This window comes from Scyliorhinus torazame, chromosome 1, assembly GCF_047496885.1.
Source record: "Scyliorhinus torazame isolate Kashiwa2021f chromosome 1, sScyTor2.1, whole genome shotgun sequence".
NCBI lineage: Eukaryota > Metazoa > Chordata > Chondrichthyes > Carcharhiniformes > Scyliorhinidae > Scyliorhinus > Scyliorhinus torazame.
Window position 1 is genome coordinate 188,997,387 of NC_092707.1, and position 26,950 is coordinate 189,024,336.

A 26,950-nucleotide genomic window follows, 5' to 3' on the forward strand; every position below is an offset into this window, starting at 1 on the left:
CACACCAGGTGGGAAGTCAGTGCAAATGGGCAGTCAACCCGCGGCTGGTTTTCAGACGACTGCCTGTGCACTCTCGTAGAGGCAGCAAGTGTCAGGCCTTATGCCACATGATGGCAATAGAAGACCATCCCATCAAACCAAGAAGGCCTGGGCAGAGCATACAGCCAAGGACAGGGGGCATGACGTTGTGCACTACAGTGCCAGCAAAAGTTAAATGATTTTCTGCACTCAATAAGGGTGAGTACTGAGCTGACATGGTCCAGTGTGGAGAGGTCTGGAAGGGTGACCATTCTTCATGGCGCTCAGAGGTGAAGGAATCAGAGTCTCAGAACACACATCTGCTTGTGCATGGTAAGGGTGAGAGATAGGAGTGGAAGCCCTGGGTCTATCTGAGGGTCAGATGTGTGATGCACAATCAATTGCACAGGGCTGAGAGTGGAATACAACTGAGGCTTTATTACTCTAAGATGTGTGGCCTCCTACAGCAGCTGGCGACATGGCTGCTGTATAGGGAGCATATATATTTATACTCCGCCTACTGGGCGGAGCCAGCAGGCAGGGACTACCCCCGTACCTGTAGTACAGGGCCTTACCACACATCTTCTAATATATACAACAGTGGTGATTACCACATTCACCCCCTGTTAAAATTGAGTCCGGCGGGGGGGGTGGAGAACTATATAGAGAGCAAGTTTAATATACAGAAGCGAAAAATAAATATTTGTTTCTGAAGTCCAGTACAAGGTGGTTTGATAGTCCCCGAACCAATTATAGATTTAGCTGGTCCAGGGCCTTGATGTGGCATTGAGAGCGACGCAGTGGTGGCGGTGATTCCGGTGTTGGTCTGGTCCTCGGTGACTCCGGGAGCGTGCTGAAATCATGTTCACCCTCGGGCGTGGGGAGGATGGATGGTCCTGGGGGGGTTGCTTCTGGGTGCGCCGGGGGAGGGGGTGGTGGAGCCGGGCCAGAGGGGTGTGTGTGTGTGGAACCTGCTGGTGCAAGGTCCCTGAGGGAGACAGTATCCTGGCGGTCGTCGGGGTACGCCACGTAGGCATACTGGGAGTTAGCGTGGAGTAACTGCACCCTTTCAATCAACGGGTCCGCCTTGTGGAGTCGGACCTGCCTACGGAGGAGTACGGGTCCTGGAGCTGAGAGCCAAGTCGGGAGCGACACCCCGGATGTGGATTTCCTGGGGAAGGCAAAGTGACGTTCATGGGGTGGGTCGTTAGTGGCGGTGCATAGTAGCGACCGAATGGAGTGCAGTGCATCGGGGAGGACCTCCTGCCAGCGGGAGGCCGGGAGACTTCTGGACCGTAGGGCCAGTTGGACGCCCTCCAGACCGTCCCATTCTCCCTCTCCACCTGCCCGTTTCCCCGGGGGTTATAGCTGGCTGTCCTGCTGGAGGCGATACCCCTGCTGAGCAGGAACTGATGCAGCTGTTTAGCACTGAGCTAAATCGCTGGCTTTGAAAGCAGACCAAGGCAGATCAGCAACACGGTTCAATTCCCGTACCAGCCTCCCCGAACAGGCGCTGGAATGTGGCGACTCGGGGCTTTTCACAGTAACTTCATTTGAAGCCTACTTGTGACAATAAGCGATTTTCATTTCATTTCATTTCATGAATGAGGATCCCCTGTCACTGTGGATGTAGGCAGGGAAGCCGAACAGAGCGAAGATTGTGTTGAGGGCTTTCATGACGGTGGCAGACGTCATGTCAGGGCATGGGATGGCGAAGGGAAATCTGGAGTTTTCATCGACCACACTGAGGAAATACGTGTTACGGTCGGTGGAGGGGAAGGGCCCTTTGAAATCCACGCTGAGGCGTTCAAAGGCGCGGGAGGCCTTCACCAGGCGCGCGCTGTCCGGCTGGTAGAAGTGCAGTTTTCACTCCGCACAGACCTGGCAGTCCCTGGTGATTGCCCTGACTTCCTCGACGGAGTAGGGCAGATTGCGGGCCTATATGAAATGGTACAACCGTGTGACTCCCGGGTGACAAAGGTCATCGTGCAGGATCCGGAGTCGGGCCACCTGTGCGCTGGCACATGTATCTCGGGATAGGACATCTGGGGGCTCGTTGAGCTTGCTGGGGCGATACAAAATCTCGTAGTTGTAGGTGGAGAGCTTGATCCTCCACCTCAAGAGTTTATCATTTTTGATCTTACCCCGCTGTGTGTTATTGAACATGAAGGCTACCGACCGTTGGTCAGTGAGGAGAGAGAATCTCCTCGCAGCCAGGTAATGCCTCTAATGCCGCACAGCTTCAACGATGGCTTGGGCCTTTTTTTCGACGGAAGAGTGCCGAATTTCGGAGGCATGAAGGGTTCGTGAAAAGAATGCCACGGGCCTGCCAACCTGATTGAGCGTGGCGGCTAGGGCGACGTCTGATGCGTCGCTCTCCACTTGAAAGGGCAGCATCTCGTCTACTGCGTGCATCGCGGCCTTGGCGATATCGGCTCTAATAAGGTTGAAGGCATATTGAGCCTCGGCCGTCAGGGGGAAAAGGGTGGACTGGATGAGTGGGCGGGCCTTGTCCGCATATTTTGGGACCCACTGGGCGTAGTATGAAAAGAACCTCAGGCAGTGTTTGAGGGCCTTGTGCACTGGGGAAGGGGGAGCTCCATGAGGGGGCACATGCAGTCAGGATCGGGCCCCAGAACTCCATTGTGGACCACATAGCCGAGGGTGACTAAGTGGTTCATGCTGAATACGCACTTCTCCTTGTTATAGGTGAGGTTTAGGAGAGTGGCGGGGTGGCGAAATATGGCAAGGTTGGCATCGTGGTCCTGCTGATCGTGGCCGCAGATGGTGACATTGTCTAGGTACGGGAAGGTGGCCCGCAACACGTACCGGTCAACCATTCGGTCCATCTCCCTTTGGATGACTGAGACCCCGTTGGTGATGCCAAAAGGAACACTGAGAAAATGGTAGAGGCGGCCATCTGCCTCGAAAGCAGTGTGTGGGCGGTCCGCCTTACGGATCGGGAGCTGGTGGTAGGCTGATTTGAGGTCTACAGTTGAGAAGACCCGGTACTGTGCAATCTGATTGCCAATATCAGATATGCGTGGGAGGGGGTACGCGTCGAGCTGCGTGCACCTGTTGATGGTCTGGCTGTAGTCCACAACCATTCTGTGTTTCGCCCCAGTTTTTACTACTACCACTTGGGCTCTCCAGGGGCTGTTGCTGGCCTCGATGATGCCTTCCCGAAGCAGCCGTTGGACCTCTGACCTGATGAAGGTCCTGTCCTGGGTGCTCCTGGTGGCGACGGGTTTGCAATCCGGGGTTAGGTTTGTGAATAGGGAAGGTAGGTCGACCTTTAAGGTCGTGAGGCCGCACACAGTAAGGGGTGGTAGGGGCCCACCGAATTTCAAAGTTAGGCTCTGGAGGTTATACTGGAAGTCCAGGCCGAGAAGCAGGGCAGCACAGAGATTGGGGAGGACGTAGAGGCGGAAGCCGCTGAATTCTACGCCCTGGGCCATGAGTGTGACCGTACAGTACCCCCGGACCGCCACGGAGTGGGATCCGGAGGCCAGCAAGATTTTTTGATTGGGGGGGTGTACCGGAAGGGAGCAGCGCCTTACCATATCTGGATGGATGAAGCTTTCGGTGCTCCCAGAGTCGAGCAGGCAAGAGGTCTCGTGCCCATCAATCTTCACGCTTGTTGAGGCGGTGGCTAGATTGTGCGGGCGAGACTGGTTGATCGTGACCGAGGCGAGTCGTGGCTGGTCGTCGCTGGTGTCGAACGATAGGGTGCCCAGGGGACAAGGGTCCTGGAACAATGGTGGTGCCCATGTGCCATGGGGAAGACAAGATGGCGGCTCCTGATGATCTTGGGGTGGACAAGATGGCGGCGCCCATGGGCTGCACGTGGCGGGGGTTCAAAAAGATGGCGGCGCTCATGGGCCGCACGTGGTCCGAGAAGGGGAAGATGGCGTCGCCCACTGGCCGCGCGTGGTCCGGGGAGGTGAAGATGGCAGCGCACATTGTCCATACGTGGGGGGGGGGGGGGGGGTCAGGGCAATAGCGGCAACTGAGTGGGCCTGTTGCCCGCAGAAGTAACATCGGGGGCCCCTGGGGTTGGCTGGCTGGCGCGTGGCACAGGCGTATTGGCTGGATGAAGCCCCCGGTGGGGCAGCCGTCTGCGGAGTCCACGATGTGTATGAGGGGTGGGCCGCGCGGCTGGGGGTGTAGGTTGTACAAGGCGACCGTCATCGACAGCGGCAGTTTTTTTGTTGCTGCGAGGTAGAGAGTGGCCCCCTCTAAAAGTCGCTGGCGTATGAGGTCCAACCCTATCCCCGTAACGAAGGCGTCCCGCATGAGGAGGTTCGAATGTTCCGTGGCCGTGACGGCCTGACAGTCACAGTCTCTGACCAGAGGAATTAAAGCACGCCAGAAATCTTCTACGGACTCACCAGGGAGTTGACTGCGAGTAGAGAGTACGTGTCTGGCAAACAGCGTGTTCGTCTGCTGGGCGTAATTCTCTTTCAGTAGCGCCATGGCTTTGTCGTAGTTCGGCGCGTCCTGGATAAGAGGAAAGACGTTGGAACTCAGCCGCGAGTAGAGTATCTGGATCTTCTGAGCTTCTGGGATTGGGTCTGGCGCAGACCTTGATGTAAGCTTCGAAACAAGCTAGCCAGTGTTGAAAGTCCTTTTTGGCGTTGCTTGATTGCGGATCCAGCTGCAGGCGATCCGGCTTGATGCGGAGGTCCATCTTCTGAAAATCTTAGAGTTATATATTGATGCACGATCAACTGCACAGGGACGAGAGTTTAATACAACTGAGGCTTTATTACTCTGAGATGTGTGGCCTCCTAAAGCAGCTGGCGAAATGGCTGCTGTATAGGGAGCACACACATTTATACGCCGCCTACTGGGCAGAGGCAGCAGGCAGGGACTAGCCCCGTACCTGTAGTACAGGGCCTTACCACACATCTTTTAATATGTACAACAGTGGTGATTACCACATTGTGCAAAGATATCAGGAATGTCAACATGGTTCATGGAGGTGAAGTGTGGGATGGGATAAGAACATAGTTTGGTGTTGGCGATGAAGGTTTAAGTAATGAATGGACATTTGCATTTAAAGGAGGCAGCACGTGGCCCTGGGCAGCACGTGGGCAACACGGTAGCATAAGTGATTAGCACTGTGGCTTCACAGCGCCAGGGTCCCAGGTTCGATTCCCTGCTGTGTCACTATCTGTGCGGACTCTTCTCCCCGTGTCTGCGTGGGTTTCCTCCCGGTGCTCTGGTTTCCTCCCACAGTCCAAAGACGTGCGGGTAAGGTGGATTGGCCATGATAAATTGCCCTTAGTGACCAAAAAAGGTTAGGTGGGGTTACTGGGTTACGGGGATAGGGTGGAAGTGAGGGCTTAAGTGGGTCGGTGCAGACTCGATGGGCCGAATGGCCTCCTTCTGCACTGTATGTTCTATATAAGGAGAAGATAAGCCACAATAATGCAGAGCAATCAGTAACTGGTGGTGGAGTGGCCAACCTTGTAATCCTCACCAGCAATGAAATGGGTGCCCCAGAGATTGAGGCAGGCATGGAGAAAGTTCTTCGGATCAGAGAAAACAGGAATTTCAGGGGAACCCAAGAGAGCAGTGGGGAGAAGTCGGGCAGGTGGAGAATGAAAAGAATGTTGGATTAGCTCACCCCTCAAGAGGACTTCTGAGAAAGAGTCCCCAGTGATTCACTGTGATGTTTTTGATATCAGTCAAACCCGACTGCCTAGCACGGACATTTACAGTGCGATGAGTTGTAACATTAACCAATTGTTTTCCTCCCTCAGATGAGCCATCCTCTGAAGCCAACTGGGAACCCGACGACCCTCCATTGACAACTGTGGAGGCGCCACTAACAGATCCACCCTGTGGCACCCTGCACCAATCACGAGCACAGACACAGATAAGTTGGTGGGAAATAGCACATTAACATAGGTACTTGTGCAGAGTGTTGAGGGCACATCATGCTTTAATGAGGAGCCAGTGAAGGGAAAGAGTCCCAGGACACTGGCATTCAGAGCACTGCTGCAGACCAGGAACATGTTGAGTCAAAAGCAGATGACTCGCCCCGGAGACGTCCATCAGGCGGGAGATGAATGTCCAGCAGAATGCATGGAGAGATCTGGTGGAGATCCCTGAGGGCCTACATACCATGGTCTCTGTCATGGAGAAGTCCATGTGGACCATGAGCGCTATGGGGACCCTGAGCACCAAGTGCACAGTCTCCCCCATTGAGAGTGTGGCGACTCTGATGGAGAGTTGATTCCAGGAACAGAACAAGGGTTCCTGGAGTTGTGCTTGTAAGCCCTCACACAGGCAATGAGCACTCAGAATCTCAGCTAGGTACCCATACATCAATTGTGAGCAGGAACGTACCTCACAATGGCGGACAAGCTGCCTATCGTCATTGTTTGGTCCTCTCACGGAGCTGCGGGTGAGAGGGGCAGCTCCTCCATCCCTCTGCTCACAACACCATCTTCTGAGGCCATGACAACTGAGGAGTGCCCAGCCATACCTCTGTGCGCATCTTCTCAGGCAGAGCCTGCTCAGGCCCTGCCGGCCAGAGGACGACTGTCAAGGTCCTCAGAGCCAACCCGACAGAACAGTCAGTGATCTTCCTCCAATGCCGCTGTCAGCGAGGTTTGGTGGCACAAAGGCACAGCAATTGCAAACATAGGTTTGAGGCACAGTGAGCGCAGGAAGGGGTTTTCACAAATGAATTTAGTTGCTTTCCTCACTGTAATGTTTGGTTTTGACGTAACTGTGTCAACCATTTCGGTTTTGTCGACATTTGGAGTCCATATCGCTCTTCCGCAGAGCTGGAGAGAGGAGGAAATGTGATGGATTAGTTACTGCATAAGAGGGGAGCAAAGTAGAAGGTCAATGATAGGTGGGATCTAGGAGACATTACAACAAAGATGTGTAGGGCATGAGGCAGAGGAAGCTTAATGGCAATGTGATGGCCACATAGGTGCAACTGATGGCACCTTGGATGCAGAGGAATCCTGCAATAGCAGCAAAAGCTCTGGCTCGCTCAGCCTGGCTGACTTGGTCTGTTTTGTGATGGATGAATATGGTCACCCACGTGAATAGAACATCAGTAGCCAGCTTAACGCAGCTATGCACAGCTGACCAGAAAACTCCACAAACACTGACCCCTGAAAAAAGCAGAGGCATAGAAAATAAGGGTGTGATAGTCTGTGTTAGGAGGATTACGGTACCTAGTAATGTCGGAATACCATTGGTGGAGAATGTACTTGTTCCCATTGGATAAGCTTGCATGTTAGCTCCGCCTTGCAAGGCGGGGTATAAGAACCCGTGCCGCCCCAGCAGCTTTCTTCTGTACCTGCGCTGCTGGGGGAAACATCTAGCGTATTAAAGCCTTCAATTGTCTCCAATCTCGTTTCTGAGGTTATTGATTGTGCATCAATGGGCTACAGTGATTTTCAGAGCCACATGCATTAGGTGTCCATCCAGACAATTAGAGGCTATCTCCAGCCCAATCATCTGACATATGGAAGTGACTGTTTGTCTTGAGTGAATCAATCCCCAGGCAATGGTTTGATCAAGGACAGTCTGCATGGCTTAGAGCTTTTATGACAATAGACAATGGTTTCATGGTCATCACTATATTTTTAATTCCAGATTTTTATTGAATTGAAATTTCACCATCTGCAGTGGTGGGATTTGAACCTCGGACACCAGAGATCTCTAGGTCTGTGGATTACTAGTCCAGTGACAATACCACTACCCCACCGCCTCCCCAGGCACTAGCTAGATCTGGCCTCAGCAGAATTAAGTGAGCTTTTAAACTCTGCAAGTCTGGGTCCCACCCATTGTGGGCGGGATCCAGATTACGACAACTCGTGAGATCTTGTTAGAACTCCCGAGGCGTAATGACCGTCGGGAATCTAGGAGAGGCCTCTCTCGGGATCTACCTGCCGCATCCCGTTCTGATTCCAGCAGTACGCAGCCAGTAAATCATGCCCATAGTCAGTTAGTAAGATGGGCAGATCAGTGGCAGATGGAATTCAACACTGAAAAGTTGGAGGTGATGCACTTTAGAAGAAGGAGTAAGAAGACCAGGGGATGCTCAATGAATGGCAGGACACTAGGAAGCTCTGAGAAAAATAGGGATCTTGGGGTGCTGGTCTACAGATCCCTGAAGGCCGCAGGGCAGGCTAACAGGGTAGTTAAGAGAGCATAAGGGACACTTGCCTCTATCAGTCGTGGCATAGATTATAAGATAAGGGAGGCTATCCTGGAGCTCTGCAAAGCTTTGGTTAGGCCACAGCTGGATAACTGTGCATAGTTCTGGTCACTACACTATAGGAAGGATGTGATTACACTGGAGAGGGTGCAGAGGAGATTCACCAGGATGTTACCTGGGATGGAGAATTTGAGTAATGAAGAGAGGCTGGATAGGCTCGGGCTATTTTCTTTAAAGCAGAGAAGGCTGGGGGGGAACCAGATTGAGGCGTATCAGATTATGAGGGGTATGGACAGGATGGATCGGAAGCAGCTGTTCCCCTCAGTTGAAGGGTCAATAATGATGGGGCATAATTTTAAGGTGAGGGGCAAGAGGTTTAGAGGGGATTTGAGAAAGAGCTTTTTCACCCAGAGGTTGGTGGAAGTTGAAGTGCACTGCCTGGGAGGGTTGTAGAGGCAGCAATGTCATAACATTCAAGGCTGGCGACCAAGTGCTGGAAAGTGGGATTAATGTAGATTTAATTTTATCGGTGCAGATTTGATGGGCCAAAGTGCCTCTTCTGTACTGTATGACTCTATGACCTCTATGACTCTATCAGGCAAAGCCTCCTGTTGCACTGGACCTCTGCCATGTTGAGGTAATTGGAATATCGCCTCTACACCCTGGCAGCAGGATAGTGGCATCTTCTGCGGGCCCATTCTCCTTGCCCTCCATGCACAGGGTGCCTGGGCACCCTGTGTCTGCACCTCTCGTCTGAGGCTATGCCTGCGACCACTTGACCTCCTCTTTCTCCGGCCCTTCCTTTCTTCGTCAAAGGTGTCCCCTGTGAGTAAACAGTGCCCATCTGGCGATATGTAAATTGGGCTGACCTGTGCACTGTAGGATGCCAAAGAGAAAATGCTGTAAAATCTCAGCAGGTCTGGCAGCATCTGTAGGGAGAGAAAAGAGCTAACGTTTCGAGATGTTGCCAGACCTGCTAATATTTTCCAGCATTTTCTCTTTGATTTCAGATTCCAGCGTCCGCAGTAATTTGCTTTTAGCCACTGTAGGATGCCAATGGGTTGAAATTCTCAGAGACATCTTATTGACTAAAGAGTCCTGAAAGAAACAGAAAATATGCAAATATCTTATAAGAAAGCACTGAAAAAGATCAAAAATTAATATTCTAACCCCACACCAAAATCTTACTCGTTGCCACCAGCTCAGCCTGCCTTGTTTTATTCTGTCCCTGGATGAGAAACTAGCAATAACGGATTGGCTGCCTGCCTGTGCACTGACTTGAAAATTGCAAATACAACATAAAATTCAAGTCAACTGGACTTAAATCTCTTTAACTAGCTGTCTAATTGACACTGGACGAGCAGAGTCAACTCCCGCCAACCAAAATATCACACAGACGTACGATCAATTTGGGATATGTGCCCGACAGATTCTTGTGTAATCTTGTGCGTTTCCAGGTCGGGCGAATGTCCACCCATGGCTCCTAAAATTCCGACTCATAATTCATTCACAAAGAGAAACAAAAGGAATGAGGTCCTCATAGTCCTAAGAGAGAGAAGGGCGAGAAAGTCCACCAGGTAAAATATACAAAAATTCTGAAGCCTGGCAAAATGATGATCAGAAGTGCGAAGAGGAAACTGGGAATGAGTATTACTGCAAGTATGCACAGCGTCAAGAAGCACCTCTAGAAAGAGAAAATTCAGGGATGAGGTGCAAAGCTTAAACAATATGCCAATGGGCTCAGATTTGAGAATAAATTAAGTGTAAATTCAATCACTGCTTCCTTGAGTAATGACAAAAATTGAAAATGCCCTCAATCAATCGAAAAAAGACTAATGCATTTAACATCTGCAGAGCTTCTAATTAGGCTTAAAAGCACTTTTAACCAAATCCCTAGAATGTACCCCAGGTTACAAAGACAGACTTTGGATCAAATCCCTGTGAAGTGCTGACAGGCATCAAGAAGCTATTGAATATTCAAAAGGCTCCACTCGATTAGAAACAATGTTACATTGTATCCGTATTCAAAAAAAGGGAGAAATCAAATTCTGTGAATTGTAGATTCATTCATTTTATTTCAACACTGGCTGGATAATGGGCTTAAGGACCACCTCGGTAACTACAAACGTAGAAATAACAGTGTGATGAGTGATATCTGTATACACATGTACCTTTAATGCGTAGACCCCTTTAAGACCGGGTTTGGAACCTTGGGGGACTCTGGCTCCGCCCCCAGGAAGCTGTATATAAGGTTACATTCAGTAGGCAGCGTGCAGTGAGCACACTTCTCGGCAGCTGTCTGGTTCTCTGGTAATTAAAGCCTTTGAATTATCAATCTCCTCTCCTGAGTCGTAATTGAGGGTGTCTCAATTTAATTACCAGACTACATCAAGATGGACAGCGGTCTAAAGCCGGAGAAGCTCAATTTGGACGCTCGGTCGCCGGAGGCCACTGGCATTTTTAAATACTGGCTCCGGTGCTTTGAGGCCTATCTGAATTCCTCAGAGACTGAAGTTGACGGACCTCGCAAGCTGAGCTTACTACATGCCCGGGTGGGCCACCGGCTATCCCTCGTGATCGAGAAAGCTACGACGGCGGTCAAAATCCTACAGAAGCGCTTCGTAAAGCCAATAAACGAGGTACACGCCAGACATCTGCTCTCAACCTGCCGCCAGCGCTCCGGGGAAACGCTAGATGAATACTTGGAGAGACTCACCGCGCTCGCCAGGAACTGCGACCATAAAGAGGTGACGGCAGAAGTCTACATGAACTTATGTATTCGTGATGCTTTCGTGTCCGGTAGTCGATCCACGTACATCAGGCAGCGGCTCCTAGAAGACGGAGCGAAGGACCTCCAAGGCACGGTAACGCTCGCCTCTTCCCTGGAAGCGGCCCACCATAATCTACGCACGTACTCTGCGGACCTTGCAAACCCCTCTCGATCCCCTCCAGACTCGGCCACACTACAGGCCTGCACCGTGCGGTGACCCGCTCACACCGGGGGCCCCCCCATGTTATTTCTGTGGGCAAGGCCAGCACTCACGCCAGCGTTGCCTGGCCCGCTCCGCTATCTGCGGCGAATACGGAAAGAAGGGGCACTTCGTGAAGGTCTGCCTGGCTGGGCCCAAAGGCCAGAAACAAAAGTCTCATCAGGCCCACTTCCGACATGTCATCGGCCTCGTGCGAGTCATGGGGCGGCCATCTTGGCAGTGGCCATCTTCAAAACTCAAAACGTGCGACCGACGGCGGTGGCCATTTTGCGAGTCCGATTCAACTGAGAACTCTGACTGCCCGCAACTAGGAGCGATCACGCTTGATAAATCTCGGCCCGAAGCACCTGCGAAACTCAATGTTGCAGGTTCAAATCAACAGCCGCGACACCCCCTGCCTTTTTGACTCCGGGAGCACGGAGAGTTTTATCCATCCAGACACGGTAAGACGCTGCTCCCTGCGCACCTATCCCGCCTCCCAAACTATCGCCTCGCACCTGGGTCTCATTCGGTCCAAATCACGGGGTATTGTGTCGTGAACCTTGCTATCCAAGGCGCCAAATACGTTTTAAACTTTGTCCTCCCTCACCTCTGCGCTCCCCTGCTGCTCGGTCTGGACTTTCAGTGCAGCCACCGAAGCCTGACACTGATGTTCGGAGGACCCCTGCCCCCGCTCACGGTATGTAGCCTGGCGACACTGAAAGTTGCACCACCCCCCCTCTTCGCGAACCTCACCCCCGACTGTAAGCCCGTCGCCACCAGGAGTCGGTGGTACAGTGCCCAAGACATGACTTTCATCAAGTCAGAGGCTACTAAAAGAAGGGGTCATAGAGGCTAGCAACAGCCCTTGGAGGGCTCAAGTACTGGTCGTCCGCTCTGGAGAAAAACAACGTATGGTGGTGGACTATAGTCAGACCATAAACCGCTTTACGCAACTCGATGCGTACCCACTTCCCCGCATAGCAGAAATGATGAACCAAATCGCCCAGTATCGAGTATTCTCCATGATCGACCTAAAATCGGCCTATCATCAACTCCCTATCCGCCCAGAGGACCACCCCTATACGGCCTTCGAAGCAGCCGGTCGGCTCTTCCACTTCCTCAGGGTCCCTTTCGGTGTCACAAACGGAGTCTCCGTTTTTCAAAGGGCGATGGATCAAATGGTGGACCAGAACGGCTTACGGGCTTCATACCCGTACTTGGACAACGTCACCATCTGCGGCCATGACCAGCAGGACCATGACGAAAACCTGAGGAAGTTCCTCCAGACCCTCAATCTGACATACAATAAAGAGAAATGCGTGTTCCACACAACCCGGCTAGCCATCCTCGGCTACGTCGTGGAAAACGGGGTCCTAGGGCCAGACCCCGACCGTATGCGCCCCCTGAAGGAACTTCCCCTCCCCCGTCACCTCAAGGCACTCAAACGGTGCCTGGGGCTCTTTTCATATTATGCCCAGTGTGTCCCCAGATATGCGGACAAAGCCTGTCCATTCATTAAGACCACGGTTTTTCCCCTGACGGCTGAAGCTCAGTCAGCCTTCAGTCGTATCAAGGCCAATATCATCAAGGCCGCCATACACCCAGTGGACGAAACCATTCCCTTCCAGGTTGAAAGCGACGCATCAGACGTCGCCCTGGCTGCTACCCTCAACCAGGTGGGCAGACCTGTAGCGTTCTTCTCCCGAACCCTCACCGCCTCGGAAATTCAACACTCTGCAGTCGAGAAGGAGGCACAAGCCATAGTGGAGGCTGTGCGGCACTGGAGGCACTACCTAGCCGGTAGGTGGTTCGCCCTAGTCACCGACCAACGGTCGGTCGTCTTTATGTTCGATAACGCACAACAGGGCAAAATAAAGAATGATAAAATTCTGAGGTGGAGGATCGAACTCTCCACCTACACGTACGATATTACATATCGTCCGGGGAAGCTCAACAAGTCCCCAGATGCCCTGTCCCACGGCACGTGCGCCAACGCGCAGAAAGACCATCTGCGGGCCATCCACGATGACCTCTGCCACCCGGGGGTCACCCGGCTTGCCCATTTCATCAAGTCTCGCAACCTACCTTGCTCCACCGAGGAGGTCAAGGCCATGACCAAGACTTGCCAGATCTGTGCTGAGTGCAAACCGCACTTCTATCGACCAGACAAGGCTCGCCTGGTAAAGGCCTCTGGGCCCTTTGAGCGACTAAGCGTGGACTTCAAAGGGCCCCTCCCGTCCACCAACCACAACAGTTATTTCCTCACGGTCATCGATGAATTCTCCCGCTTCCCCTTCGCTGTCCCCTGCCCCGAATGCCGGGTGTTCCCTCTCCAGGGTCAGCCGGGTTCGAATGTTGCTGCCGTCGAAGGTCAGATATTGGAGTCAGACAACCACCTCGGTTGGCCTCTGTTTGAACCTGTTGATGGCAAGTTTGGTCAATCTCTGGAAGAGGTCCTCATTCTTCTTTGCCCACCTCCGCACTGGGTGTTCATAGATCAGGCGCATGGGGCTTAAGCGCAAACAAAACTGTAACGGAAGGTTATTTTTTTAACATAACTGAAAAGGGAGTGCAGTGAACATCTTGAATTCACTTCAGTTATTTGATTTTATAATTAACATTGTGAGGTTTATGGGTTGGAAACTTCCACCACCTGATACTCGCAGCTTGTGAGTTTGATATCATTGATATACAAGCACTTCCATAATAAAAGATTAATGATTGCGAAATTGCAGCTGCAAATTTGGCAAGAAATTATTTGAAGTTGATTTCTGGGAAGTTGTAGCTCCACTGTATGTTTATTTTTACAGGCAGGAATTTAAAGTATCAGTTATTGTGTAAAATTAATTGTAACTAGAACATACTTTAGGATTTATGATTCATATTCACTTGCCAGAAGTAGTCACGTAAGTGGAATGAAATGTACTTTCAATCCAACGTGTATTAATGCCTGATGAACTGTCAAACTGCTTAAATAAAAATACAGAATTAAATCACCTTATCTCGACTTCAAACAGAAAGTATGAGAACATTGTCCTTTCACCTCTGGGACTGGATATTGAATACAGGACAGTATTATAGAATAACAACCTCACTCAGATTACTACAAATGATCATAGAATGATGGAGCACTGAATGAAGTTATTGGGTCCATTGTCTGTGCTGGACGTTCGAAAGAACAGTTCAATCAGACTCACACCTGTTCTTTCACCTATCCATGCAAATCTCCCACTTCAAGTATTTATCCAATTTCCTTCTGAAAGTTATTATTGAATCTGATTCCGGTACGCATTCTATCACAATTTGCCGCAATATTTGTTTCCTCATATCGTCTCTGGTTCTTTGCCAAAAATCCTAAACTGCCTCCTCTGGATTGGATAGTGAGCCTTCTGCTCTCGGAAGCATTTTCTTCTTATTTACTCTATCGAAGCCTCACATGATCTTGCACACTTCTATCAGATCTTCCATTAACCTTCTCTACTCCAAGCTGAACAGCCGGAGTTTGCATCCCTGTTACAATTCCAGTCAATCTCCTCTGTGCTCTCTCTGAGGCCTTGACATCCGTCCTCAGCGTGGTGCCCAGAATTGGCCACAAGATCCCAGCTCGGGTCAAACCAGTTTTTTTATAGATGCTGAACATAACTTCCCGGCTTTTGTACAATATGTTTCCACTTACAAAGCCTAACACCCTGAATGTCTATTCAACTTGGCCCATCACCTTCAAAAGAGTGTCTACCTACACCATCAGGTTATTCTGTTGTTGAACTGCGCTTTAAAATTACTACTTTGTGTCAATTCCCCCTCCTCATCATTGCTACCATAATGTGTTCGATTGAATGGGCTGAGTTTTCTTGGCCCTGTGGAGATAGGATTGGAGGTGGTGCAAGTGAGGATGTGGTGGAGGTACAAAGTAGTGGGCAACCCCATTCGGACACTTTCCTGATGCTACTCTGCCTCCTCCAGGCAACTTTCACGGGAACGGATTGCCGTGGAAATCTGTGGAGGCCACTGAAGCCAATTAAGGCCCCAATCAAGGTTCCTCCAGGGTTATAACTTTCCTGGTGTCGCATAGAACCCCTCCTGTGCTGAAGGCCCAGAAATGCTGTGGACACGGCATCCTGCCATTAAGTTGGTGGGCCATATGCAGCTGAATTAATTGGCAGCTTCATGAGGCCTGCAACGCTCACATGCATCCAGGTGAAGATGCAGGCACTCTTCTGCAGGGGTACCTCTCATCTTGAGGTTCCTCACAGCATTTTATCATCTTTCCCAGCAGTAAAGATGGAAGCCTTGGTAAGTGCCTCCATTTCGAGGTGCTACTCCAGCGGCGCTCACCTTTCCCAACGGTTCTGCGCCGGTTATTGTTGCACACCCACCTATTGGGCCTCCATTTCCTTGCTCCCCTTAATTGGACAGAAAACATGGAGACAGAAAATTGTGAAGGCTGCTTCAAGTAGAGTTGGGCACACTGAGATGATGCTCAGGCTCGGGACAAGGACCTGATGGCCCACACAAATATTCAGCGACATGGGTTTGTCCATTTCACTTGCCTAAGTCTTGCTTTAGATTCTCCTCCTCACTGTTTATTGCAGTTGCAAGATTCATGTCACCTGAAAACTTTGGCAGTATGCTCTATATATTCAGTTCTGGGCCACTAATATCTGTCAACAGTGCAGTGGTCGTAAAACCAACCTGTAAGGGTACATCATTCCACACTTTTCCATTCTGAAAACCACAATTAGTGATAACTCTCTGCTTCCTATACCTCAGCCAGTGTTGTAACCACACAGCCACTACCGCTTTAATCCCAAGGGATTCAATTTTGTTTCCCAGTCACAACATTAACATCCCACTTCCAGATTTCCCGATCAATCACAGAGGGTGGATATGATCACAATCTGCTTCAGTTAAAGGAAGAGCCTCTAGTTAAAGGGACCCCAATAGTGGTAAGAATGGCTGAACATCACATTGCTTCCTGAGGATTCAACATCCACAGGAATGGAAGAAAATGTGGAAAGGCTGCCCCATCCCTGCCCTGGAGTCTCTGGCGGTGGCATCATGATGGCACAGTGGTTAGCACTGCTGCCTCACAGCGCCAGGGAACCGGGTTTGATTCCGACCTCGGGTTACTGTCTATGTGGAGTTTGCACTTCTTCCCGTGACTATGTGGGTTTCTTCCGAGTGCTCCGGTTTCCTCCCACAGTCTAAAGATGTGCAGGTTGGGTGGATAGGCCATGTAAAATTGGCCCTAAGAGGGGTTATGAGGATAGTGTGGGGTTTGGGCTTAGGCAGGGTGCTATGTCAGAGGGCCAGTGCAGATGATGGCACAAATAGCCTCCTTCTGTACTGTAGGGATTGTATAATTCTATGACTCTGCAGAACAGATCTGCTCTATTTGTAGACCCTGTGCTGGGGGTGGAGACGGAAATACTGACCCAACAGTTCTAAGAGGATTTTCTGTTCATCTCCAAACATGCCCCGGGAAAACCAATAGTGGATGGGATTGTATCAAGTTTTAAACTCAATGATGCTTTTTGGGGCTTTAACACCCCACCTCCTGGCACAATGCCATGTAGCCCCTCCCAAAAACTTGACAGTTAAAATTCTGCCCAAAATCATTCCCTCCCACTTGACCTCTGATAACCAAGTCGATCCCTCTCCCCTTTTTTGTACAGGTGTAACATTTACAATCTTCCGTTCCTCTGGTATCACTTCCATATCTAAGGAGGATTTGTAGATTGCAACAGGACCTTCCGCTAGATCCATTCTTACTTCCCTCAGTTACCCTGAATGTGATCCATCTGCGCAGAAGATGACTACTCTACTCTGAGCACTACCAACCTTTTCAATATCTCCACTTTATTTTTTTAATCCTATTCAGTTTCTCCATTACCACCGCCCTCAATGTAACATTTGCAGCATTTGCTTCTTTAGTGAAGAAAGTACCCGACGAAATGAGTTTGACAGCTTATCCATTGAGTTACTCATGGACATGGGTTTGCAGTGTAAAACAACAATACTTAATAGCTAGTATTTCAAAGAAGGATTTTGTGGAAAATGGAACCATCACACTGGCATTGTAAGAGGGCAACTGAGTTGTGGATACACTGCCTCAATTAGAATATGATACAGGGAGTCTTACTCTTTGTTTAAGTTGTACCAAATCTGACTAAGAATATATATTTCTTATCTTGATAAGTATAAATCCAGAAATTATAAAATGCTTTGACTTGTTTATGATGGGGAGAAGTGAAAAAAGGGAAAATGGCACGTTTCCACGTATTGTTTTTGCTTTGTGTTTTCTGAATGTTGTCACAATCATGTTCCCACTTCAATCTCTTTTTGTCTCATAACTAGAGGTCACGCTGATGAAACTAATGTTTTGAAAGCAGTTTCTCAGTACAAGCAACAGATAGCTGGAAAATGAAACTCTTCTGTCTTACCTCCAGATGCCATCTGGGAGCAATTGCAGCCACATTCATCATTGTCGGAGTCCTTGGTGCTGAATTTTGTACCAGAGGGGCTGAGACTGCTGGTTCGACCGGCTGTTCCACTGTAACCCTTTATGTGGAGCCTGTGAGATAAACAGATCAGAATTGAAAGAATTCAAAAAATCACCAGACTGTTCCTCAGCTCAACAAAAAGTTTCCTTCAGCATTTGCTGCGATAAAAGTGACTCAAGCAGTGATTGCTTATTTATAATCTAGCCAGAAGAAAAGTGAAAGCTCTACATAGTTGCAATCCCAATGATTATAATGAGTCAATAATTGTCCCAGATCGTCCTGCATTAGTAATGGCTTCGGAAATCCATGCAAACACGGGGAGACTGTGCAAACTCCACACAGACGGTGACCCCGAGCCGGGATCGAACCTGGGACATTACGCCATTGCTAATGCAAAAATTGGGCATCATGAATCGTGAAAAATGTACTGTTCCAGCATTTGCTTCACCAAGCTAGCATTTTGCACTGAATCTCCCTGTGATTTTTCAAGGATTTTTTTTTTTTTGCATTTGTGCCTTAATTGCCCACTAAAATTATCACAGAAAGTTAAGTCTGGTGACTGACAAGGCAGCACGGTGGTGCAGTGGTTAGCATTGCTGCCTCACAGCACGGAGGTCCCAGGTTCGATCCCGGTTCTGGGTCACTATCCGTGTGGAGTTTGCACAGTCTCCCCGTGTTTGCGTGGATTTCGCCCCCACAACCTGAAGATGTGCAGGATAGGTGAATTGGCCCTGCTACATTGCCCCTTAAATGTAAAAAATGAATTGGGTACTCTAAATTTTTTTTTTTAAAGTCTGGTGCCGGACAGCAGACTTTAAATATGTGAATATTGTTAATGATTGACAATCAACCTCTCTGGCTTAGAAAGTGAAACAATTAAAAGTATGGAATCTCATCCCTTCAGCTTGTTATATGCTGTGGGAGATACTAAAAATGGCATTGTTACTTTTTTTTCTTACTTTTCCTATCTCTTTTATCGGATTCCCTTAATAAATCTTTATTTTCCTTCCTGTGCTTATTTTGATGCTGAATGCAACTGTTTTCTCAGGTTTCCTCATTGTATTTACCAATCCTTTAATCTCATTGTTTAAGGAGATATATTATTTGTTCCCAATGCCCTATTGTCTTTGCGTTTCCAGCAATGTGGGAAAAAATAAAACATCAATACCCATGGCACATCTAACAGGGCACAAGTCCAACAGAATCTGGACCATTGATTCTAAAGTTATTTCTGTGCAGCACAGGTGATAATCTTCATACAGTTAGGTAGGCTCATGGAACCGTAGCTAATATTAACAAACGGTTTATTTATGTATTATTGTAGTTGTGTATGATATGTTGTGTGAAGCTTTTCTGTTCACCATGAAGGGTCAAATTATTACATTCCCCATCATTAACCTTCATTTATCGATACTGTTATATTGCGAGGCGATTGACCAGGCAGTGTTGAAATACAAACGAGGTTTAAGGCAAATTATATACACTGAACAGCACAACTAATACACAGGTCTTGTTCCAACAACTCGCAGGCGGTCTCTGACCAAGCCCCAATGGCCAGAACCATGACTAAACTCCTGATGGACCTATGCTCATGCGCTCTGTCCCCATTGGCTCTAGGTCCATCACGTGATCCTCAAAGTATTATCCTGAAAAGTGCCACATTCCCACATTCCTCCACCCTAAAGTTCCCTTACAGATCCTTGTAATACAGAAACACAAAAGGGTTACTGTAAGGCAGCTTAAAACAAAGTTTTTTACGGTAATTCTAGCAGGTGACTTTCTAACTCTTGCTGAATGCCTCAACTTGGCCACAGGCTCTTCCAGATGAGGAGCATCCGAGTGTCCAGCAATGGCAGGCGGATCTGTGGAGTTCACAACAGGGGATGTACTGACTCCCACATCAGCTCCCTCAGTGGCACTTGAAGAATCCCCTTGAAAAGATCTCAGTTCTAACACCACCGCCTCAGCCAGTGGCTTACCGGTAACTGGAATTGGGTCCACTTGTCCTTTTTTGGGCATGTCAAATTTTCTCCTCCTCGGATGGTCAACGTGGTTTCCAACCTCTGTAGGTCTATGACATAGGATACCAGCACAGTCCTTTTGACAACTCTTCTAGGTAACAATCACAGTCCTCCAAGCAATTCTGCAAGCAGGCTAAATTGTCTGTCTGAAACGACCTGTCCTTTTTGGCAGTACCATGGTGGATTTTCCGTGAGGCTTGCCTCTACCCTATCAAACAAATTTTGAAAAAGTTTGAGGTAGGTCCTGAGACACCGGCCCATTAACAACTCAGCTGGGGTAACCCAGTGGTGGAGTGCGGGGTTGAATTGTACGAGAGCAAGAAGACTTCCAAGCGAAGAACTATTGGCCTGTGAGCTTGTTTCTTCATAAAATGCTTTAATAGTTTGTACAGCTGTTTCAGCCAGCCCGTTTGATGTGGGATGGTATGGAGCTGTCCTTGTGTTGGATCCCATTAAATTTGACGAAGAGTTGAAATTCTGTGGCTGTGAAGGCAGTTGTCTGAGACAATCAGCACAGGTAGACCGTAAATGGCAAACAATTTGCGTAGCTTTTCCAGTGTGGCTGCCGCGGTGGTAGAACACATAGGCTGGATATCTGGCCACTTCAAGTGGATGTCTACGATGACCAAAAATATCATACCCAAAAGGTGACCCACAAAGTTTGGTCCACAAACACCCCAGCCACTCCCACGGGTGCAATCTTTCTGGAGGCGTAAGGTTGTGCTGAGGTTGACAGTGGTCGCAAAGATTGACTATACTTTTGATGTCCTGTCGATCCCAGGCCACTATATGTAACTCCCGGCGAGTGCCTTCATTTCAGATTACCCCGGATGACCACTGTGTAATTCCTGAAAAAGAAGCTGCCGCCCTGGGAGGGCACTATTACTCTGCAACCCAACAGGAGGACCCCATCTTTCAAGTGAATTAGTTCCTGTGATGCATACAAGGTCCAATCTGTTCCCATTTTTCGAAATGCCAGCCCTTAAGAATTATTCTCTTGCAACAGAAGGGCTGGGTTCTCTGTTGCGAGTCTGTCCCACTACTGCAACCAGCGAGGACGGAGAATTTGGCGCTCAACCAAATCTCCCATTCACTGCAACAGTACTGAAGAATCCCACTGCCGTGAAAGGTCGGAGAATTCTACCCAAGGTCTCGGTTGGCCCATGCTTTAATGCAGCCAGATTAAATAGTTAAGGTATCAAGAAAATTTAGAGCCAGGGTGATCTGCTGTGGAGTCTGGGGTTTGGAAATTGTTTGTGGTAATGGAAGCCTACTCAAAGCATCCACATTTGATATCTGGGTCCCGGCCTACACTGAAATGTTACGAATTTGCAACCAAGAGCAGTGCCTATCTTTGCACACGGGCTGAAGCTGTTGGTGGGATGAGCTTATCATCACAAAAAATGCCAAGTAAAGGTTTCTGGTGTGAGAGGATAGTAAAATGTCGAATGTAAATCACAGAATCACAGAATCCCTACAGTGCAGAAGGTGGCCTTTGGCCCATTGAGTCTGCAAGAATACTCCGAAAGTGCACTCCAGTCAGGCCCCACTCCCCCGCCCCATCCCTGTAACCCGACTCAACCTGCATATCGTTGGACACTAATGGGCAATTTAGCATGGCCAATCCACCTAATCTGCACATTCTTGGACTGTGGGAGGAAAACGGAGCACCCGGAGGAAACCCACATAAACACAGGGAGAACTTGTAAACACTACACAGTCAGTCGCCCAAGGTAAGAATTGAACCTGGGTCCCTTATGCTGTGAGGCAGTAGTGCTAACCATTGTACCACCATGCTGCCCCTCATAAACATATTGATTTTTTTTTTTTTTTTTTTTTTTTTTTTAAACGGCAGAAATGACGGACAGACTTTCTTTGTTGATCTGGGAATATTTCCTTTCAGCATCTGACAGTGTTCGGGATGTGAAGGTCATAGGCCTTTCCGCAACATCTCCCATTTTGGGTGAGAGTGCCGCACCGATGCCTTATGGGGGTGCATCACAAGCAACAACAATGTGTTTATCTGGGTTGAAATGGACCTGTAAGGTCAAAGACTGCTCGACCTGATCAAAAGACTTCCTCTGCACATCCTCACACTTCCAACGCTGGTTCTTTTTTAAAGGTTGATGCAAGAATACGAAAATGGTCGGCAGGTTTGGAAAAAGACAACCGTAATAATTGATCATCCCTTGAAAAGACTTCAATTCTGATGCATTCTTTGGTTCCAGAACCCCTTTGATTGCCTTTACTTAATCCTCAAGCAGGTGTCAGCTCTTTATATCAACTCTGAAACCTAGATTCGTGACTTCATTAGTCTCAAATGTGCCCTTTTCCCACTTTAACCGAATGTCAGGCTCATTAAACCTCTTAAGGAATTCTTCCAAATTTGCTTTGTGCTCCTTTGGTGTTGCCCCCATCACTAGCCATCGTTCAGCTGCACGACAATCTTCGGAATTCCCTGCAATAGGTTCTCCATTGTGCACTGGAATATGTCATAGACCGATGAGATACCGAAAGGCAATCATGTATATTGGAAATAGCCTTTATAACCTTTAGAGTAACAAACGTTCTTGACTCTTCTACCACCTCAAGCTTCAGGACGAATGGCTTAAATCAACTTTGTGTATTTAAGACCTCGAGCTAACTTAGCCTATAAATCTTATATCCTAGCTATTGGGTACTTATCTACTTTAGCTGCTCTGTTCAGCATCATTTTATAATCCCCACAGATTTGGACTGTGCAGTCTGTCTTCAACACTGGGTCATTTGGTACTGCCCATTCTGAAAACTGTACTGGAGTAATTACCCCAGGTCTTGCAGATGCTTCAACTTAACATTTGCTTTCCAGTGTAGACCATAAGGCACCAGTTGAGATGAAAACATTTTGGTGTTGCTTCCGGCGCTACATAGATCTTAGTCTTCACAACTTTGATGCATCGTATCTCTCTCTGGTGGTATTTCCGTAGAAACTCCTGGAAAACCCCATTGGTGATTCTGAATATTTTTAACCAATTCAATTTGATTTCTTCAGCCAATTACTCCTCATGGGGCTTGGCCACTTATTCTCCACAATGATTAATAGTAACTGGGCAGACTGCTATTGGAAGGATACTTGTGTGGATGCCATCCCCAGTATCTTCAGTGCCCCTCCAGTACAGGTGGCTAAGGTGGCTGAAGACTGCTGAGATTCACAGGCTACAACCCACCCCGCAGGTATATTAACAATTGCTCACCGACTACTGTGGCAGTCGCCCCTGTATTGACCTCCATTTTGACTGGACAGCTGTAGCGCAACAATTACTCACTCAAGTCGAGAAAAGATTAAATCAATCGAGGCTTTATTAAGCAAGACTTGTTCCCCAGCAGCCCAGTTACAGAATGCGGCTGCTGGGAGAACTCGAGCTCTTATACTTCGCCTTCAGGGCGGAGTCTGCAGGCGGCAGATCCAACCAGGACCCGGGACCTGTCAGCCAATAGCCTCTCGGCTTCACAGGTACCGTACTACCCCTAATACATACCACCACAACAGCCATTGATGATGAGGGTGATATCAATTTTTTAAAAACTTATCTCACCATATTAAGATGGTATAATTGGCATTGTTTCTTCAGGGTCCGCCTCAAGCTTGTTCATGGAGTCACCATAGTTTTGTTTTGGGGAACTTGAATTGCTGCACCTTTCTTATTGCATCTGAAACAGCTGAATTCTTTGTGCCTGCATCTGTCCTTGGGAGTGCTCTCCCCCACAACAGTAACAACCCTCTAACCTCTGTGACTGCCTTGCATTTTTCTTCCTTTCAGACTCCGCTGTTTCCTCGCTTCAGGAACCTTTTAGTGGCTGTTACTTCTCGCCATAACTGGTTGACCTTGGCCTCCATGCTTTGCAATTGAAAGCACTTTACTCAGCGCTTTCAGTCGCTTGAGCCAACTCATCCGCCTAGTCCAAGGATATCTTGGTTTCTTTCAGCAACGTCTTCTGAATATTTAAGTTGTTGATCCCACAGACCAACTGCAACATGTCACTGAGAGAACTGCCAAATTCACAATGTTCAGACACTTGCCGAAGTCTGGCTATGAAAGCAGATACCGTTTCACCTGTACCTCTGATGGCTGTATTATACTTCTCTCTCTACATAAGGGTGGAGAGTTGGGGGATATAATGGTTTCTCACTAACTGCACTAACTGATCATAGTACTTAGAGTCCGGCGCTTCCGGCGATGTTAAACTTCACATGAGGTTGTATGTTTGTGGGCTGCAAACAGCAAGTAATATTACTTTTTTGTTTCTCTTGTTGTTATTTCATTGGTAGCGAAAAAGTATTGTAGCCTTTCAACATATTGGCCCCTACTTCCAACCTCTGGATCAAACTGATCAATTTCTCCGAATAGTGGCATCGCTATCCGACTGTAGCTGATATTTTATCTTTTAGTATTCTGAGAGACTTATCCCCACACCACCCCCCATCCAAATTTTCAATGATTTCCTTTGACTGACATGTTTTACTCTCATTGCCAATGTTACATTGCCAAGCGAGCGACGAGGCAGTGTTGAAACACAAAAGGGCTTTATTGAACTAAGGTGAACTATATACAATGGACAGCACAGCTGATACACAGGTCTTGTTCCCACAACTTCCACGCTGACTCTGACCAAGTCCCAATGACCAGACCTACGCCTAAACCCCTGATAGACTTACAATAACATGCTGTGTCCCATCACTTGGCATGCAAAATATCATCCCTTAAAGGGGCCACGCTACCACAAACATAACTTCCCAAACAATGGTGCTCGTCTCAAAGAAAACTGTCCAGAAATATCTAATGATCTCTCTCATGAAGTTTTCCCCTTCCCCATGGCCAGATTAAATCTGGCACTAATCTTCAGATGTCAGTAACAATGATGACATGAAGTAGGATAGACAACCAATCAGATTGAAGTATGCTAACAGATAGCAAACCAAGAAGTTTAAAGTACTGGATCTCTTTACTTATAATTTAGATAGTGAAATAAGCTATAAAAGGTTTAAAATAGATTTTTAAAATTACACAAAATTATTTAAAATAAATATTTTAGGACAATAATGGAGAAATTTGACATTCCACAAATAAATCATTATTTTTTCAGAGGCAGGGAGGATGTTTGGGAATAATTCTGAAGTTCTTATGTTGCTAAAAAAAGTTATATCGTTTTCAATAATTGGTAACCGTTTTAAGGACTTTTAGAGTCAGAATTTTGTATTTAGAGTGGAACTTCCAGACATTTTATAGATCTTCCATTAATTGCATTACCCCTCGGGAAGTTACGGATTACCAGCAGTAACTTCTATATTGTCATATTATTCTGCACATATGCAGACTCCAGAGATTGCTGTCAGTTTCACTGGTGAACGGTAACAATTTTGCTGTCATTACCACAGCAAGATCTGGGCCTCTGAAGACAAAACTGAAGTTACCTCGTGTGCTTAAAAAAACAATGGAGCGGGGGGGGGGGGGGGGGGGAAAAGGTGGTGTAGCTTGAAATGGCTGAAATACACAGGAGGTTAAGGGAAATAATGGAACACAAAAAGTTACAAAACAAAACAAAAGATTTTTTTTTTTTTTTAAAAACCTGCTTTGAAACTAATACAAGGAAAATGTATCAATAATAAAATCATCCACTAATGGGAAAATAAGAACTGCAAATGTAAAAATAAATGGGAAAGCTTAAATTTAATGGGGGTTTTCTATCAACCGAATATAAATTGGGAATGCCCAAATGATTTTTAAATTCGGAAATTGCTGAATGATTGCTTCATTACCCAAAGCCTCAGATACACAGATGTGAAAAGTTATGGTTCATATCTTGACTTGGTAATTCTAAGTCAACTAAGAAGCATTAAACGGAAATGACCAAAACTTACATTTGTGCAGTGCATTTCATGTTGTAAACATTAGAAAGATATTTAGCAAGTTGTTCAACATAACTGGATCTTAAATGAACTGCCTTTAAAAGCAAATCACTGAACAATTAGAATGACCAAGCATGATCCTAAATGAAGCCATCAGAACTGAATGCAGGAATAAAGCAAGGTCAGAATCTTTTTCCACAGAACACGAGTACATGATCTTAGAGCAATGGAATTTGAATGTGAGTTTTGGGGGAAGGTAAGAAATTGGTTGAAGGATAGGGAGCAGTTACCAATAATACAATGTTAAGAGGAGGGGTAAGGCATTCCTTAGGAAATAGTGTCAGTACCCAATTATTCATATCTCTGTCACTGATTCAGATTAAGGAAATTAAATCAAACTATGCAGATCCACAGATGAGAGACGAGTTTGGGGTAGGGTATGGTGCCTGGTTTGCACACTCAGCCAAAATGAGTTTAGGGGAGGCAGTGGTGCACGGTCACTGGACTAGTAATCCAGAGATCCAGGGTAACGCTCTGGGGATCCAGGTTTGAATGCCACCATGGCAGATGATGGACCTCAAATTCAATAAAAATTCTGGTGCGAAGCCAATGTCATTAAAAAAAACCCTGATTCACTAATGTCCTTTCAGGAAGAAAATCCACTATCCTTACCTGGTCTACCTTACATTTGACTCCAAGCCCACAGTGATATGGTTGACATTTAAATGCCCTCTTGCAAGCCACTCAGTTGTATCAAGTCTCTAAAAACAAGTCAATAAGGAATGAAACCGAATTGACCACTTACCTAATCACTGGAAATGACAAGATCAAACCTTGTTAACCCTACAAAAATCCTCCTTACTAACATCTTGTGTCAATATTGCGAGAGCTATCTCAGAGTAATCAAGCAACCTCCTGATACAGTCATACACAGAGAATCATACTTTACCGACAATGTCCCAAACAATACCATCCCATCAGCAGAGGTGGGGGCACAATGATGTCGAGACAGAGTTGGCCTGAGAGTCTTGGGTGGGGTCACTGGGCTATGGGGTTACGAGGATAGGTTGGAGGCTTGGAGTGCTCTTTCCAAAGGCCGGTGCAGACTCGATGGGCCAAATGGACTCGTTCTCTGCTGTAAATTCTATGATTCTATGAACATTGACTCTGTGTTCCCTGATGTCTCATGACACCAGGTCAAACATGGGCAAGGATATCTCCTGCTGATTACTTTGTGCCATCCCCCTCAGTCGATGACTTGGTATGTTCAACACCACTTGGAAGAAGCACTAAGGGTGACAAGGATGCAGAATGTACTTTGGGTGGGGGACATCAATGTCCATCACCAAGAGTAGCAC

The 26,950-nt window shown here is 47.7% G+C and overlaps 1 protein-coding gene across 1 annotated transcript in view; it reads right to left on the minus strand.

Moving 5' to 3' along the window:
- angpt2b (angiopoietin 2b) overlaps positions 1–26,950 on the minus strand; it is a 374,156-nt gene that overhangs the window by 22,724 nt on the left and 324,482 nt on the right. Inside the window, exon 9 of the mRNA XM_072501637.1 lies at positions 17,625–17,755. Coding sequence (XP_072357738.1) covers positions 17,625–17,755 — 131 coding nt within the window. The remainder of the gene's footprint in view (positions 1–17,624; positions 17,756–26,950) is intronic.